The sequence below is a fragment of the Galendromus occidentalis genome, unplaced genomic scaffold (genome assembly GCF_000255335.2).
Source record: "Galendromus occidentalis unplaced genomic scaffold, Mocc_1.1 scf7180000076319, whole genome shotgun sequence".
Taxonomy (NCBI): domain Eukaryota; kingdom Metazoa; phylum Arthropoda; class Arachnida; order Mesostigmata; family Phytoseiidae; genus Galendromus; species Galendromus occidentalis.
In genome coordinates, this window is record NW_003804308.1 from 576,097 (window position 1) to 591,386 (window position 15,290).

At 51.3% G+C, this 15,290-nt stretch overlaps 1 protein-coding gene across 1 annotated transcript in view; it reads right to left on the minus strand.

Moving 5' to 3' along the window:
• Positions 1 to 15,290, minus strand: part of fry (microtubule binding protein furry) — a 40,197-nt gene that overhangs the window by 12,167 nt on the left and 12,740 nt on the right. Inside the window, exon 3 of the mRNA XM_029113117.1 lies at positions 12,358 to 12,503. Coding sequence (XP_028968950.1) covers positions 12,358 to 12,503 — 146 coding nt within the window. The remainder of the gene's footprint in view (positions 1 to 12,357; positions 12,504 to 15,290) is intronic.

Here is a 15,290-nt window from a genome sequence, read left to right on the forward strand (position 1 = left end):
AAGGCTTCCGCGGTCGCGGCAGCGAATACAATCGAACGCCGTTACGGAGCGGATCCCGAGCGGTTGTGCCAGCGGTGGACAGAATGGGAGCTCTAGCCTCACAGCTTTTTTCAAGGCTATCAGGATTACACCGAATGGTCTCGGGCGGGAAGAATCGCTGATTCGTCGCATGCGTAGGCATTCCCGCGACGTGGAGTTCAGCAGCGATTTCAGGCTCCTACCCTTTCGAGTGAGTAAACGGCGAGAATCGAGGCTTCATGAAATCGCTTGTATCGGCCACTCGATGCTTCGACGATTGATTGAGTCGATATTTCAAACTCGAAAAGGCTTTTGGCAGGGCGTGCTTCTCGCTCCGGTAGATCGAGCAGCGACACGCCGACCGATGAGCAGACATCCAGATCGGTAGGGAGGCGTTGAAAGCTTAACCCAGATTTTGTAACTGTGCTCAGGAAGAACCACGTTCTTGAGCTCGCCTGGAACAGAACGACCCAACGAATGGCACGCTTGCTTTGCGTGAGATCCGCGGAGTGAATTTCAAGCCTGATCTCGACGCTGATGTATCGGCGCACTCGACCAAAGAATTCATCGCCACCCGCGAAGCCACACTAACGATATTCGTCGGCGCGGAGTCTTCCCGCCAGTCTGTCTCAGCCTTGGTGGTCAACCCTTTTTGTTAGGCCTGCGTTTTTTGTTTTTGTTTTATTTATGTCCGTCCGACAACTACCGTCAACGCTCGCCTCGGATCTGTGTCACGAATCTTTGTGTTTTCACGACCGCGAGGACGGCTGGGCAAACAAATATTCTGAAGAGTAAAAGCGTTGGAGAGATTTAGAGAAGAGATCCTCGAGAAGTCGTAAGGAATCCTTTACTTCCCTCGCTTCGAGTTTGGCCAGGTGGGTTAGCCTTAACATCATCCTCACAACAACACTGTTTTCCCGACTGCTATTCCCCTCCGATGCTGCTCGGCTTGCGGAGATCGAAGAGGATTGATCATTCGACCGGTTTACCGAGCGAGCTCGACAGAGAGCTTACCGGGTCTGACAATCTTCCGACGCGCACCCAAGCATGATAGGATGGGATGATGAGGGATAGATGGAAGCAGAGAGTCGCTTCTCCTTTTGGTCTCTGCTCGAAATCACTCATTCAGACCCCGGTACACCCAGGTGATTCGATGATCTGATGATTTCTGGCCGAGTCCGGTGCCTACATTTTGAAAAAATATCGGCGATCACAACCAAACCCGAGAAGTGGCAACGAGTGACGGTGGTGACTATAGTAAAGACGGGGAAGCCGCGGGCTTTGAACAACGATTCCGCTCGCTTCCTTCATCTCGACAAAACATCCGTTCCTTCCCTGTAGCTCACGAGTCAATTACGTCTCGAGGGTCATTTTAATAAATGGCAATATTTTCGGATGTTGTTCCCTCCAGAATCCGTGAATAAAACTAGCAACAACGACAATTTAAAATGATTGACGAGTCGAGCGTTGGTCGAACGAATTCTTCGATTACACGGCTCCAGTTCACCCTCGTGAGGGAAGTCGCTCGCTCACCAATGCCCAGCAGAGTCAGGTTTCGTTCTTTCTCTGAGGGGTCTCCAGACTGTCGAGGTTCCCACCTTAGCTCGCTCGGAGCTGAACATCGTTTCCGGTTGACACTGACGGAGATTACGAAGCGTGGCTCCCCGAGGCCATAAAAATGATCGAAGTTTTCGCGAGTTTATTTTAACCGACCGGCTCGACTCGCACCGGCTCGATTGTTCGCTTTTTGAATAAACACGGAAACACGGAAACGATCACCGAGTTCTATCGAAGCGACAGCTACGCGGAATGGATCCGGGGTGAGTGAATACGGAACGATTCTCCGAATGAAATCATCGACTCTGCTTTGACTAATCAAGGTCGCCGCTGTCGAACCGGTTGCCCGTGACATTAGGAAGCTTTTGAATGTGAAGATCGTTCCTGTGATCCCAGGGTCGTGGAATGAACTACACCGCCACACTCGTCCGACACGCACCATAAAATGGTGGAATTCAGACAGGAACAACAGGTTCTATGCCACTTCCGTACGGAGAAGGCGCAATAATCGGGAACGCACACCCCGGAGCGGCCTGGACTCCCGTGAAGGAATGCCCGAGACGGCGAGCCTCTCCACCCAAACGGTGGTAAGCAACAATGACAAATTATCTCCACAACTTGGAGGACAGCGTTCGCTCTGCGACATTTTTAGCCCGCTCAACCGTAACCAAGCGAGCCGTTCTTGTTGGTGAGCTCAGCCGCTGGTGAAGTCACGCAAATACACGAGCGGTAACGACAGAGTCTCAGTCAGAATAATAATTCTTATGCAACGGGTATGCGGCAGAATCGGTGCTGAGCGAGTGATTGAGATTCGCAGCGCTGTGAAACAACACAACATGTCCCGATACGATCACTTCACGGCCGGCACCGTTCGGCGCGACGACGTTTCAACAAAATCTTATTCCGTTAGAACGATTCGGAAAACAAGGGGAAGAACCGGACAAGTTCGGAATATATGACTCGAATCAAGGGTGAGAGCCCTTGACACTCTGCTGACTGTTCCTCAGCTGGGTGAACGCCCTCCCCAGACGAAAGATTTCTAAACAGGCGCTCGCGCAGACACTTCAGATTCACAAAAAAAGATACAAGTCTCTAGACAGGCGACGCCATGCGCCGGTCAATGTGTGTGTCAACCGCCCGGAACGATACATTTCCACCGATATGAGTCGACGAGTGAAATACATTCTGTGCATAAAATACTTTCTACGAGTTGCACAATCCTTCTTTATTCAACCGGAAGCGAAATTCGCGGTGGATTCTTCGGATTTCGAGATAGTGTCGCATTCGGCTCTCGAGGGAAGCGCTCACTCATTCACTGACTGTCTCAGTCCGTCAGTCAGTTGGTCGGTCGGTCGGTCGAGACCTACGATCATAGTCGGAAGCAGAGACACGAGTCGCATGACTGAAGTCTGCGGCCAGACCTTGAGGTGAGGAAGCGCACCGGCTCCGGTGAATTTAAGGAACTGGTGAGACGCTCACGCGCGCGAGCCGGGTTCGACAACGTCAAGACATCGCCACCGGATCGTGGTTAAAAGAGTCGTCACTTCATTAATGATTCGAACCGCGGTCCTTGTCGGCTGCTTATCTCGGGTCAGGGTCTGCCCGGGTGCGTTTACGATATCAGAAGAGCTGTCGCTTTCGTTTACCGCTTTTCGCCAAACCGTTTGGTCTCTCTCACGGCGTCGAACACGAGGCAGCTTTGTCTTCCCGAAGTGTTTTTTTTCTGATGTCCCGATTCATTCGAAACAAGGATCGTCTGATCATACGACTTCATACTGCGATGAGGTCGCTCATAGAAATGTGTGCTGACATTTGAAAAGTCGTTAAAAGGCCTCAAGACACTCCCTTTGTCTCAACGAAGCGAAACCCAGCCCAACAAGTGGAAGAAAGTACACGCCCTTTGAACACACACAGCCGTATACGCACGTAGGGGAAAATTTCTACCTCGCCACCGGTGCAGAAAAAGGAGGAAACATCACTACCACGATCACCGCAGAAAAACAAGCGAAGCTTTCCTTTCGGCCCCTTCCGAGGTACGGGGTCACTGGAAACAAAGAAACATCGCTAGTGTTCCTGAGGTTCGGATTTTCCGTTTTCCCCGTCAGTCGAGCGAAGACCGCATCAGCCTCTCGACGGGAATTCATCCGCATGCGGAACTTACCGAGATTAGATCTAATCGAGATCGGGATGGGGTGTAAGGGGGATGAAATATTCAAATCGAGATGCTCTGGTCTTCACTAGAAAAGCGCTGGGCCTCGAGAACGTGAGCACCGATTCGGTGCTCGCCCCCCGTCTGCGGCGAAGGTACCGTGGACAAAAGCCGAGCGGCACAATGAAGGCCCACCAGGATTCACCACGAGACCTCAGAGGGATTACGATAGCTTTCGGTAGCGGAATGACGATCGGGGAAGCCACAGTCGTCGCGTACGGATGATGATGGAGTATAAATTGCGGGGACTGGAATTGCTGATATGTGACATTTCCACGCTTGGAGGAAGCCTAGCCGCAAACATCACTTCTCGCCACCGCTGACGAAAGGGCGCGTCGCTCTCATGGTCACCCTGGCGGACGTTGGAAACGTCGTCGTCACCGAAACCGTCGGCATCGTCGCCGACAGATCCCCAGAGGAAGGAGACGTCAAACTCAACTGCGGCCAAACATCCGAATTCCAGACCGAATTTCCACGTCAGAAACTCATTTTTTCGACTGGTTCCGACGAGCTCTATGGAACTTCTGCTCCCTCAGCTTCTGAGAAAATGCTGCGAATGACAATGGATGGGCCAATGCCGCCACAGCATATACCACGACGCTGAAGACGCGGCGCAGATGAAGCCCGAGCGAGAATCGAGGCAACGAAGACACCCATGAACACCACGGCGAAATGGTCAACAATCTGATTTTCCTCGTGGTCTGAAATATCTATTTGGAGAACAATATTCGCTCCTTCACAGCTGGCGTTCGCGTTGGCGGTCGAGCTGTCCCAGCATTCCCCTGGGTGCCGATCCGCTGCTGGAACCTGCTGCTTCTGTTGCCACGGACAAGTGACGAATGGCGAAAATTCCCGCGGCCTTTCCTCTCGGCAACAGTCCGGATTTATAGAACTCATAGCCATGAGTGTTCACAAGTGTCCCGCTTGTTTTGATAAGCAAAGGAATAACTTCGATCTGGCTCTGCGGTCCCCCCTCTGTCAATGTTCTCTCTGTTTATGTTTGTGTAACTCCGAGGATATTCAGTGAACATCGCCCTGATTCGGAGGAGCGACTCGAAGGAACCGTCGTGATCTCTCAATGGATTCCACAACTTGAGACACTTCTTTCGGGTTGTTCTAAGTGTTCAAGATTGTAATGGCACAAAAAGGAAAAGTCGTTCCGCGTCTCTTCATCTCGGTACAGGTCTTTGGATGGAAATGTTCTCGTGCCGGGGTCGGCGTTGACGATGGGATCAATAGCTCGTCGATGAACAGATGATCCGGAGAGGAGCTCTCAGGAGCCGCTCATCTTCGTCATTAACATGGAGGATCGTTCCCATTGTAGATGTTCCTCATTTTTCTGTGTGAAACAGAGTTTCGCGCACGAACTTGAACAACGGCAACAGGTGACCGAAAGTTCTTTCGAAGCGTGCGAATCACGGCTTGACCTCCGTTCGTCGGTTTCGCTGTCTCCTACCGGCCGTACGATCGGCCAGAGGCAGGCAACTTAGCGAACAACAGCCAAACACCCACCCACCTACCCACTCGATTGAGGGATTCCTCCGACCGTTGAAGTTGCCGCCGCCGTCGCGGATGCTTCAACGGGCTGCGAAAGAAGCAACGATGGAAAAAAACGGCGAACCAGCAAATCGTTCGACCGACCGATGAGGAGAACAACAACCAAGTTGAGCGAACCCAGAAATATTCGGCAAGGGCTCCGGTTCGAACGCGAGTCGCGGAAATTCACCGGAGGAACTTACCGCGACTGTTCTCATCGCCTCCCATTTGCTCCGTCGGCCGGTGGTGACCACTGAAGTTCTGCGCCGGGTCACCCGCTGTGGACATTCGCCTGAATCCAATTCGGAACGGCAGGCCGATCGACCGACCGAACGACCGAGCGCTCGATCGCTAAGTGAGTCAAGTACGAGCCCGCCAACAAACTCCGAATGTTTACCCAGCTTTCTGTCAACCCAACGGTGGGCTCAACAAACCGTCCGACCAAGACGGGAAGCCCCATCGGGAGACTTTCGATCGCAGACACACTCCTCGCACCGGATTCCTCACCGAACGAGTGCCAGAACAAACAATCCAAGCTCCACGGATAGCGTTTTTGACGTAAAAAAATAATAAGTACCTAGCCTACCTTTCAACGATCCGTCTCATGCCCGGCGCCGTAACGCTCCGGTTTTTTCAACTCCTGAACGAGTTATTTCTCCAGAAAAGCGACTTCCAGATTTTCTGCGATCGGAAATTCGTCTGCGACAAGCTTCCAGGTTTCTGTCGATTCGAGCGTCGTACCTGGAATGCGTTGAGGAACACGACCCCGCCAGGAACTCGAAATAAATGGACAATCATCGACCTCGGGAGCACGGGTCGAAAACTGCAACAAAATCGACCAGCGGAGCGAGCAATTAGGGGAATAGAAAAAGCAACACATCACTGCTCAGAATATTGTCGGAATGCCTCGGATCCGGAAAGTGTGATATATTAGCGCACTTCGAGCGGATACAATTCGAGCGGACCCTTTAATTGATACGCGTGGGTCGGCTTGCTCCGTGTAACTCGTCAGGAGATGTGCAGCTATAAGATAATGCGAAAGCAACCAGCGTCGACGGTCATTAGTTTCTGTTGCGTCCCTCGTTTTCGACGACGAACAAAAACGACGGCTCCGATCGAAAGTCTGTTTTGAGCTCTAACGGAACAGGGGAGAAACGGATCGCTTGACCAGGAATTGTTTCGAACTCATCTGGGTCATCATCTTCTGTGATAGCAGATTTTTGCATTACAATAACCCACAGCAACGAGCAACTGCGACGACGCCCAACTGTATCCGAAAACGCTTTTCCCGTTGAGCTTCAGGCACGTCTACGACGGGAACGGCATCGCTGCCACACCAAGCCAAAACCTACAACGATCTCATTCGTCATGACGCTATCGATTTGAAGTAGACTACGTACGAAAGTAGGTAGGTAGTTTTTTCTACCGAATGCGGAGCGTCGCTTGTTTGCACAACGCGCTTGAAATGGACGTGAGCGCGGAGTCATGATGGAGAAAATGACGGTCGCATCTCAATCGTGATTCAGATATGGAACCCAAGATAAAAGTAGGAATTCATAGCTCCCCCTAGTTTAGCCGCAATTCTTCACGGCGCGCTTGACGGCTGCAGGTTCAAGGTGAGCCGCTCGTAGTTAAAGACACGGGGTTATATCAATTATCTCATTTGTTTTGGAAATAAATAAAAAATCCATCGTTCAATATGTATGGCGATGTTTGACTGAGGAGTTTATAAATAGCTCGGTGGAGCGCTCGACCGAAACGCCGACACCTGGCGGACATTGGATATGGCAACCCTTCACTTCTGAGCCGATAGCGAATAGCTCGAGGTTCGTGGAGCCCGCCAACGGAGGTAGAGGTTTTTCAGCGATGATTATCTAATTTTGGGCATTGGCTTGTTATTGGGAGGAATCGGCTCAGACCTAACTGCTGAAGAAGGTCGGCTTGCCTTGAGAACATTCGCGAACGCCCACTCGGTCAGAATCGGGTTGAACACTCCGGTGACCTTGGGCATGCGAGACGGAAATATGTCCACGTCGAGTCCCGGACGTGGCTTGAGCGTCAATCGCGATGAATCGGTCGCAGATAGATAGAATCCGTCACGCGACAGTGAATTCAATGGATGCTCCGAGCTCCCAGGTAGGTTCTTCCATGGATCGACGACCGGAGCGAGTTTCGTCTGCGAGAAGTACGTCGAGCCCTCTCATTCTTCTCGAGGTTCGGGGGAGAGAGAGTCCGGGAGCATCTTCGCACCGTCTCATCCTCGGGATCACGATATCCTCGATTTAGGGGAGAATAGTTAATCTTCAGCTCAGAAATAGATATATCTCTTTATTCATCGAGACGTCTGATGGCCGTACTAAGTATTATGACTATAGAGTCTATCATCAGCTTGTTTTGATGATGCCCGTGCATCTCAGCCGAAACGAGGAGCTTCGCGTGCGGATCTCTGAGAGCCTTCCATTATTTGCGCGACTCTAAAATCGGAGTTTGTCTGACCTAGTTTTATTTCCGCGCTCAGAACATCTCCGTCTCGAGCGAGCTCGTTCAGCAATCTGGAATTATTCGCCTCGGTATTTTCAAATCCGAGCAGTGTGTCTGGCCTAAGCAGCCTCCTCAAGAGATTCCCGCTGCTTTGAGCGATCTTCTGATCTCGATTCGAACACGTCCATAGTCCGTCGTCTCCATCGACTTGGGATCTGATGGGTACTATTTCCGCCATCAACAAGAGGAAAATGTCTGAGCTGAAGCGAGGTAATCAGACTTCATCAGCTCAGACGAGCAGCATACTTCTCGGCTGAGGACGACAACCTGTACCTTCGGTGCTATTTCGAGAACACCTTGAAACGCCAGCGTAGCTTCTCGCCTCCTCAGAGTAATATTTTCAAAATTATTCTAGACCGCATACCGCGAAGGATGATCCCAGAAATGATTGACACCGAACGAGGGATATCATGAGAGGATTCTGGACAAGCCCTTGACGGTGTCGGGATGATTTGAAGCCGCCGACTCGAGTCATCGAGTACGCCGCGTCTCAGGCAAGCTCAGCGCGAAGCTTCGTATTCCGGAGAAATCACTCGGAAGACCGCACCTCAGAACAAATGAATCGAGGTTCGATACGAGCGAGGAACGGGAACGTTTAGCGAAGAGCTCCGGCCGACCGAAGCCGACAGAATACCAGGTGAACCCGAATGACCGCGTAATTGCCTATGAAATCGAGTACGTGATGGGCAAGAGCACCGGTAGAATATCATCAGGCCATTCTGCCAGATTATGATAGAGTCATCGAACTGCAACCGGGCAGGGCTGATGTGCGGCCGACAATTCTTCGATTCACGATCTCTACCACTAAAAGAGCGAACTCATGTAATGGCTATTGGACTCCACCTCAGGCCTGAGCTGTACTCGCTGAGACATCGGAGAACCTTCTAAGCAAAAGCGAGCATCGCAGTACGCAAGGAGCGAGTGCGTTTATGCTGCCCATCACAATACACTGTTTTTTTTCTGCCCACGTTCGGTGACCATGGTTTAGCAAACATTCAAAGCGTGATTGACGTGACATCTGAATTTGATAGAAGTCCACACAAATCCTGTTTAAAGTCATAGCGATGATGTCAAGCTCGTCTTGTGCCGAAAGTATCATACCAATCCGAATTTCCTCGCACGGAAAAAAAACGCGTTCAAAATCCCCGACTGCGATATCCGATAAAGCGGATTGAAAAAAAAAACATCTGTGAAGCATCGACAGCCAACAATGACTCTCATCGGCCCGAGGCAGAGAGCGAGTAGGAGTTTGGTGCCGTACCACGATCGTTCGCATGAGCTGACGTCGAGATCCCGTCGCTGTTCGCGCGAGGGATCTCCAAGATGATTCCATGACTGAGTTTGCCGTCACCGCTTTCCTCGGCACTGACAATAATGGCTTGTTATTATTATTATAACAATCGTTCTTGCGGTCGTTCTCTAGGATGGTTTTCGAAATCGCTCAGATACACGATTTCGTTTCATGTTCGTGAACTCTACAGCCTCTCGACGTTACGTTCGATTGCGTCTCCAAGCCAGATGGTGGTCAGCAAATACGATACATCGGACGTCGGTCGCAGGTAATCATCCATCTTTCCGTTACTGATACGGCAGAACGTATCTGATCGGTGGCATCTGAAGAAGACCAGCTCAGTGTGGCTGGCCGCTCCAGCAGGCACGACATGTCCTAATTCTCCATCGGAGACAAAAAACAGAAACACGAGTCCGAACCATCGGTCGATCAGATTACGATGCTAAGACGCTCGACGGCTTAGCCACGAAGGGTCCAGTGGAGCGAGTGAGACAGTGGCTCGCGAACCTTACCGCGTTAGAGGCGAACGGTGTGTACTGTCAATCACGCACGGCTTCCGAGTCGATATCTGTCGGCGGCGCGATGCTTTCTCCACGGGCTTCGTAGGAAACCTTCCGCCTCTTTCCTGAAGCGTATCCTGGCGCGGTCTACCGACCATGAATTGAATTTCCTCCCTCCATCTTTCGGGAACGGAAGCGAGACCAAGAAGGCGATTCCTTCACACTTTCGGTCATTTGTAACGGACCGATCGAATCGCATCGATCTTCCAAGATTCCATCATTAAATCCACATTCGGATTTAATAGCTTTCCGGTCATGATCGACGGCAGCCGGCAAACGATATCGAGTGTAAGTGCTCTTACCGAAGATCATCGAACGAACGCCGTCCAACGATGAGAGCTGAGCATCTGACTCCTTGTTTTTAAGCCATGGCTATTTCTCAAAGACGCGTGCTGCAGCTATAATGATAACCTGCTGCCAGCCGTTCGATGACCCCCTGAATTTTCTCTGAGTCCACTCTCAGAAAAATCTCGCTCCTTGCGGCTCGTGGAAGCCTTCATTTTTATCGTTCGCCGTCCTCGGTGCTCTCTTCGGAGTGGCCGGTCCCGATTCCCGTCCAGGGATCGGATGAACCACTCGCTCCCTCGCTGATGCGGAGAACGCAAACAACGCCAGCAACGGGAAAACTGCCTGCGAGGCACCTGGAAATTCCGCGACGTCATCATCTAGGCTCGCGCAAGATCCGTCTACTCGGTCCCTCTCGAGCCGAGACTCGTAGGAGACGCGTATTCCGATTCTAAGTGGCGCGAGCCCTCGGAGTTTTGATTGAATTACAGGCTTCCGAGGAAGCGCGGAATATGCGCCGCAATATGCAAACTACGACGATGCCACTCCCGCGGGCAGCTCTGGAAATTTTCGGAGCGCCCAAATGGAATGCGCGAATAAGTTGCGTCTTTAGCCGACCCAGTTAACTTCCAGCAGAGACGGCGACACCATGATAGCAGACCGAGCTGCTCACCCAGGAAGTGCCAATCCGAAAGCGCGTCTTACTCATTAGATTTTATGCTGATTTTTCTGTGGAAACATCCTACCGCATGCTGGGAAGTCGTCGCTCGGACGCTCCTCAGTTCTTCCAACCGGTTGATTTCATGCAAGTCCGAGTCGCATTGCACCGTTGATAATCGAATGAATTCAAATGATAGGGCAACCAGACGTACAATCCGTCTGCGTGGTCAGTACTCGGGCGGAAGAGGGCATAGATAGAATGAAGCCTCGTGGAGACATTGCCTTTTCGCTCGGACGCGCTGATTGCTGCGTTAGGCTAGCAGCTGATGATCCATGTGAGACTGTTCCTTTGCCGAAAATTAGGGGACTACCGACATATTTTCGCAGTAGTTTTGGCCGATCTTCCCTGAGGGTCATTAAGAGAATAGGCTGGTTGCGTGACAGGCGACCGCTTCGTGGATTTTTAGCAGTACGGAAATCGAAGGCTTGTTCCTCGGTTCGTATGAGTGGACGGAAGAGAATCTCGTCCGTTTCGACCACAGGCTTGACCCGTTGAGCGAGACTCTCAAACGAAAATGAAACTTTGAAATCGAGGCTCGAATCGAACCGAAGACCGAGGAAACGCCAGAGCTGGAGCAGAACGAATTGAACCGTTGAAGAAAGAGTCGGGACCCGTCGATTCGTAGCTTGACACTCCACGGTTGCCCATCGCCGCAATCTGCGCGAATCATAAACGACCCAGTTATTTGCTGCGTCAAAATCTGATTTCACCCACTCACTAATCCTCCCCCTCTTGGAATTGATTCAACTTTCCGGTCGGAGACTGCGGCCAAACCGTTATGTTCCTGCCCACCCGAGCCCTTGGACAGAAAGAGCGGAACATCTGTACAATCCGGACTGGAACACTTCGAATGAGCAGTGTATCTGTGGGCGTCGACTGGTCGTGGGCTGCCGCGACTGGCCCCTGCCTTGTCAAAAATCGGCCAATTTGACAGAAGACGTCACGGCAAACAACGCAACAACGGCGACATCAGCAGTAGCGTCAGTGGCGACCGACGAGTACAAGGTCTTGTCTCGACAAACGAAAATCTTTGGACCACCGCGAAATCTCGAGAGAATTTGTGGAGGAACGCCATGGTCCTCGAAATCTCCCGCTTACAATTAAGCGTGCGCGTGTAAGAATGACAGACTGAATAGGACATGTACAATACATTATGTACATGTATCCTCTCCTGTTCTGCCGGATATCGAAGAACAGAATCGAGAAATCGAGTTAGCGTTCTAGCTCAGCTGGAGACGTGTCGTCGGTGGACAAGTCGGGCGGGATGAGCTGCATTTAGCGTGAAATGAAGTAAACGAATCGACGGGTGTTTGGAAACGGATCACCAAGCGGAATACTTCGGTTATATTGCGGTTTCCAAATATTCAGATCGTGACACTCATCTCGACGTCTATCGAGTCACTCGACTCAATGAGGTAATAACCTAGGCAGCCTCTTTCCTTGCGGAGGGGCGTTCGATGCCCGGAGCTGTCCGCTCCTCCCGGAAACCGCAGGGAACTTCACCTATCCCTGAACGGGTTCACCCAATACTCCTAGTAGCACGAGGTACGATTCCCGGCAACCGGTTCCCCGGAGCCGCGTTGTAGAGCGTATGCCACGCTGAAAATTACACATCTCACCGTGGAGATCGGTTACTCACCCTTCTCGCTGTTGTAGACTGTCTGCAACGACTAGGAAAGCTCGAAGTCCGATGGCCATCCGTTCAGGAGTCAGGATGATTTTTATTGGTCTTCCGACAGAGATCAAGTCGAACACTATCTCTTTCATCGCGAAATCCAGTCGTTCCTGCAATCGGACAATCAGAATGAAATCGATTCCGCTAGGGTCCGTTCCCAAGGAAAATATTCGACCCCGTGGGGAGCCCTATAACACGACCCTGTCTCTGATCACTTCTCTTCCGAAAGTACTCAGGGATGTTTCTGAGGATTTCGGTAGGACTTAGCGGGTCATAGACCGCAAGCCCTCCCGGTCCTTCTGGTAGAGCATATGCACGCTAATTATATCATACAGGAATATAGGACATCCCGCCGATACTAAGCTCGTTCTACTGATTAGAGGTTTCGCAAAACGTCGACGCAAGCCAAATGAGCCAGCAAGAGATCGTGTAAAGCTTGATCGGCAGCTGCATCAGGATCAGAGTCTTCAAGGAAAACTTCGCAATCTTAATCTTCTTCTAGCATTCAGCTATCTTCGTCGATTTCGAGCCCTTGTTGGATCTTTGAGGGACCCGCCCGGGTGAGGGATCGATATCAGGAGCACCACGAGACAGGCAGCGCTATCATCAACGAGGGAATGTTTTGGAGACAAACAAAAAAAAACTGAAGGCATTCGTTTTCCATGCCAACGTTCGCCGATGCAACGGTCGCCAACCGTCCTAACGGTCTCTTCCCTCGGGTGGTGCTGCGCGTTCGAAGCGCGGAGTCCAGAAGGGCATGCGAGCCGTTGGATGATTCGAGAATAATGAGCGGAATATCACTATGTATGAGACACTAGGGGAGAATCACCGTAGCTGAAGGGCCAGTGATCGAGCGACTTCTACTCGAAAGACAGGTTCTGCGAGCCGGTACAACGAGCTCAGTGTAACAACAGGGGTTCATCGGGCTCGCTTGATATTTTTCCCCGGGATATTTTAATCCGATGCTACATATGATTCTTGCCTATTTGGTTTCATCATGAATATTCTGATGTGAAAGTCCTTCAGAACGGCATCATGCGGATAGACGAGCCGCGGATTATTCTATGATGTTTTGTCACCGTCAGGCCAGACGTTCTCGTCACTTCCGAGCTGACAGCCACGGCGACCGGTGGCAGCGAAGGCCGAGGGCGATGTCAGGCTAAATCGAGGTGTAAAAAAAGCGCTAAACTCAATTGTTTCTTCTACGGAAAAAAAGAGCGCACACGTTCTTAACAATGCTCACTTCCTCGGGAGCCCACGTCGATGGCTCGCCCGTTCGGTCGCCAGTCGCTGCTGTCTGGCTGGTTTTCTGCGGTGGCTGCTGTAACCTGGATGTTACGCCCGGCTGAAGTTCGGAACGAGTGACTAGTCGCACACAGACCCGGCAAGCAGAGTAGAAAATTGGGGACGACGGCGACGATGCCGCGCCGTTCTGAGATTGAAACACTTTCTTGCCAACTTTGAACACTTGTGTGTTCGTTCGTTCGGTCGGTCAGCCACTTCCCCGGATCTTATCACCAAACGGAGCGCGACTCTTGCGGAGTTTATTTGGATTCGCGTCGCCAGTGTGAGTTAGGAACGAGCTTTTGTAACTTATTAGACAATGGATGGATGAATAGCGGTCAGGAAGACTCCTCGATCCATCGTCTGCGGTCAGTGACTGTTCCAGATGGTCACCTGCTACTTCTCGAACCCCTCTCTCCGGAGTGCTACTCCTTCGGAGGGGAGCCACCATGTGGATCAATCAGATGATCGTCAGTTCTACCGGATCGTTTGCTGACACCGTTCGATTCAGTAATAAGGCGGCGACACGTAATCTCTCGTGAGCCTGAGGTACGGTCGCCGCACTGAACGTCCTTGACAACGACCTTGGAGGAGCATGATGTCAGGTCACGACATCGAACGGTCCGGACTCGGAGTGAGTTTGATCACTCCGATGAATAATTCAATGTAATTAATGCGTGACCTTGCGGGAATCATAACCGCTACTCCAATACGAATAGCACGCTCCTTGTTGTAGACGTAGAGAGGGAGTTTTATGGTCTATCGATGGATATGACGCCCATCCTTCATTTATGGAGACGCCATGGCAACAGAGGTGAAGGTAGACCGGTAGACCTCCGCATATATAGGATATCTACTTCGCTTCTCTCACAATCGGAACTCGATTCAAACCCCAGCTTAGCAATTGCGACGGGGGAACGGGAGAGGAATTACGACAAATTTGGACTACCTTCTCTGCGGTTGCCCCTCCCGATGTGTCATCGGTCACTATTCTGCCCCAACGAGAAGTTCCCAAACATCAGTCAAGCTAAATCTTCCTGCGTCACTCATCGCGGTCGAGACCGGTGCAAAAACACGGGTCAACGGCACCTCATTTCCCATTTCATCGATCGGCAACTGCCTGTAACGGTGCTGTCTCACGGGTCGCGCGTGTAACTCTTCGCAAGACCTCAACGATGATCGGATGACATAAAGATAAGAGTTCCATCGGTGAGATACGTCGAAAGGAAATTCCCGTTTCGACCAGCATCGTGCTCTCCGAGGGCAAGAAGCCGTGGGATGAATTCTGTTCGTTCTGTGAGAGAGTCTTGAGATACAGAACGGGCAGTTGCGGAACGATCGTGGAAACCAATGATACGTCTGACGAGCAGACACATCGGAAAGCTCCGCTCGCGAGTCCTTTATTCAAATTCGTAGTGTATCTGTCTGTACGCTCAAGTTTGCTCGAATCTGCGGTTTGTAATGGCGATGATCATCCCGTCGTTTCGGATGGCCTTCGGATGGAATACTCAGAAGAAAGATCGATCCATCAGAGAATTGGATGATTGCCAGGAAATCAGTACGGGCGTGCAGGCCGTTATTTTGAAACATATGCATGTACTACAGACCACAGC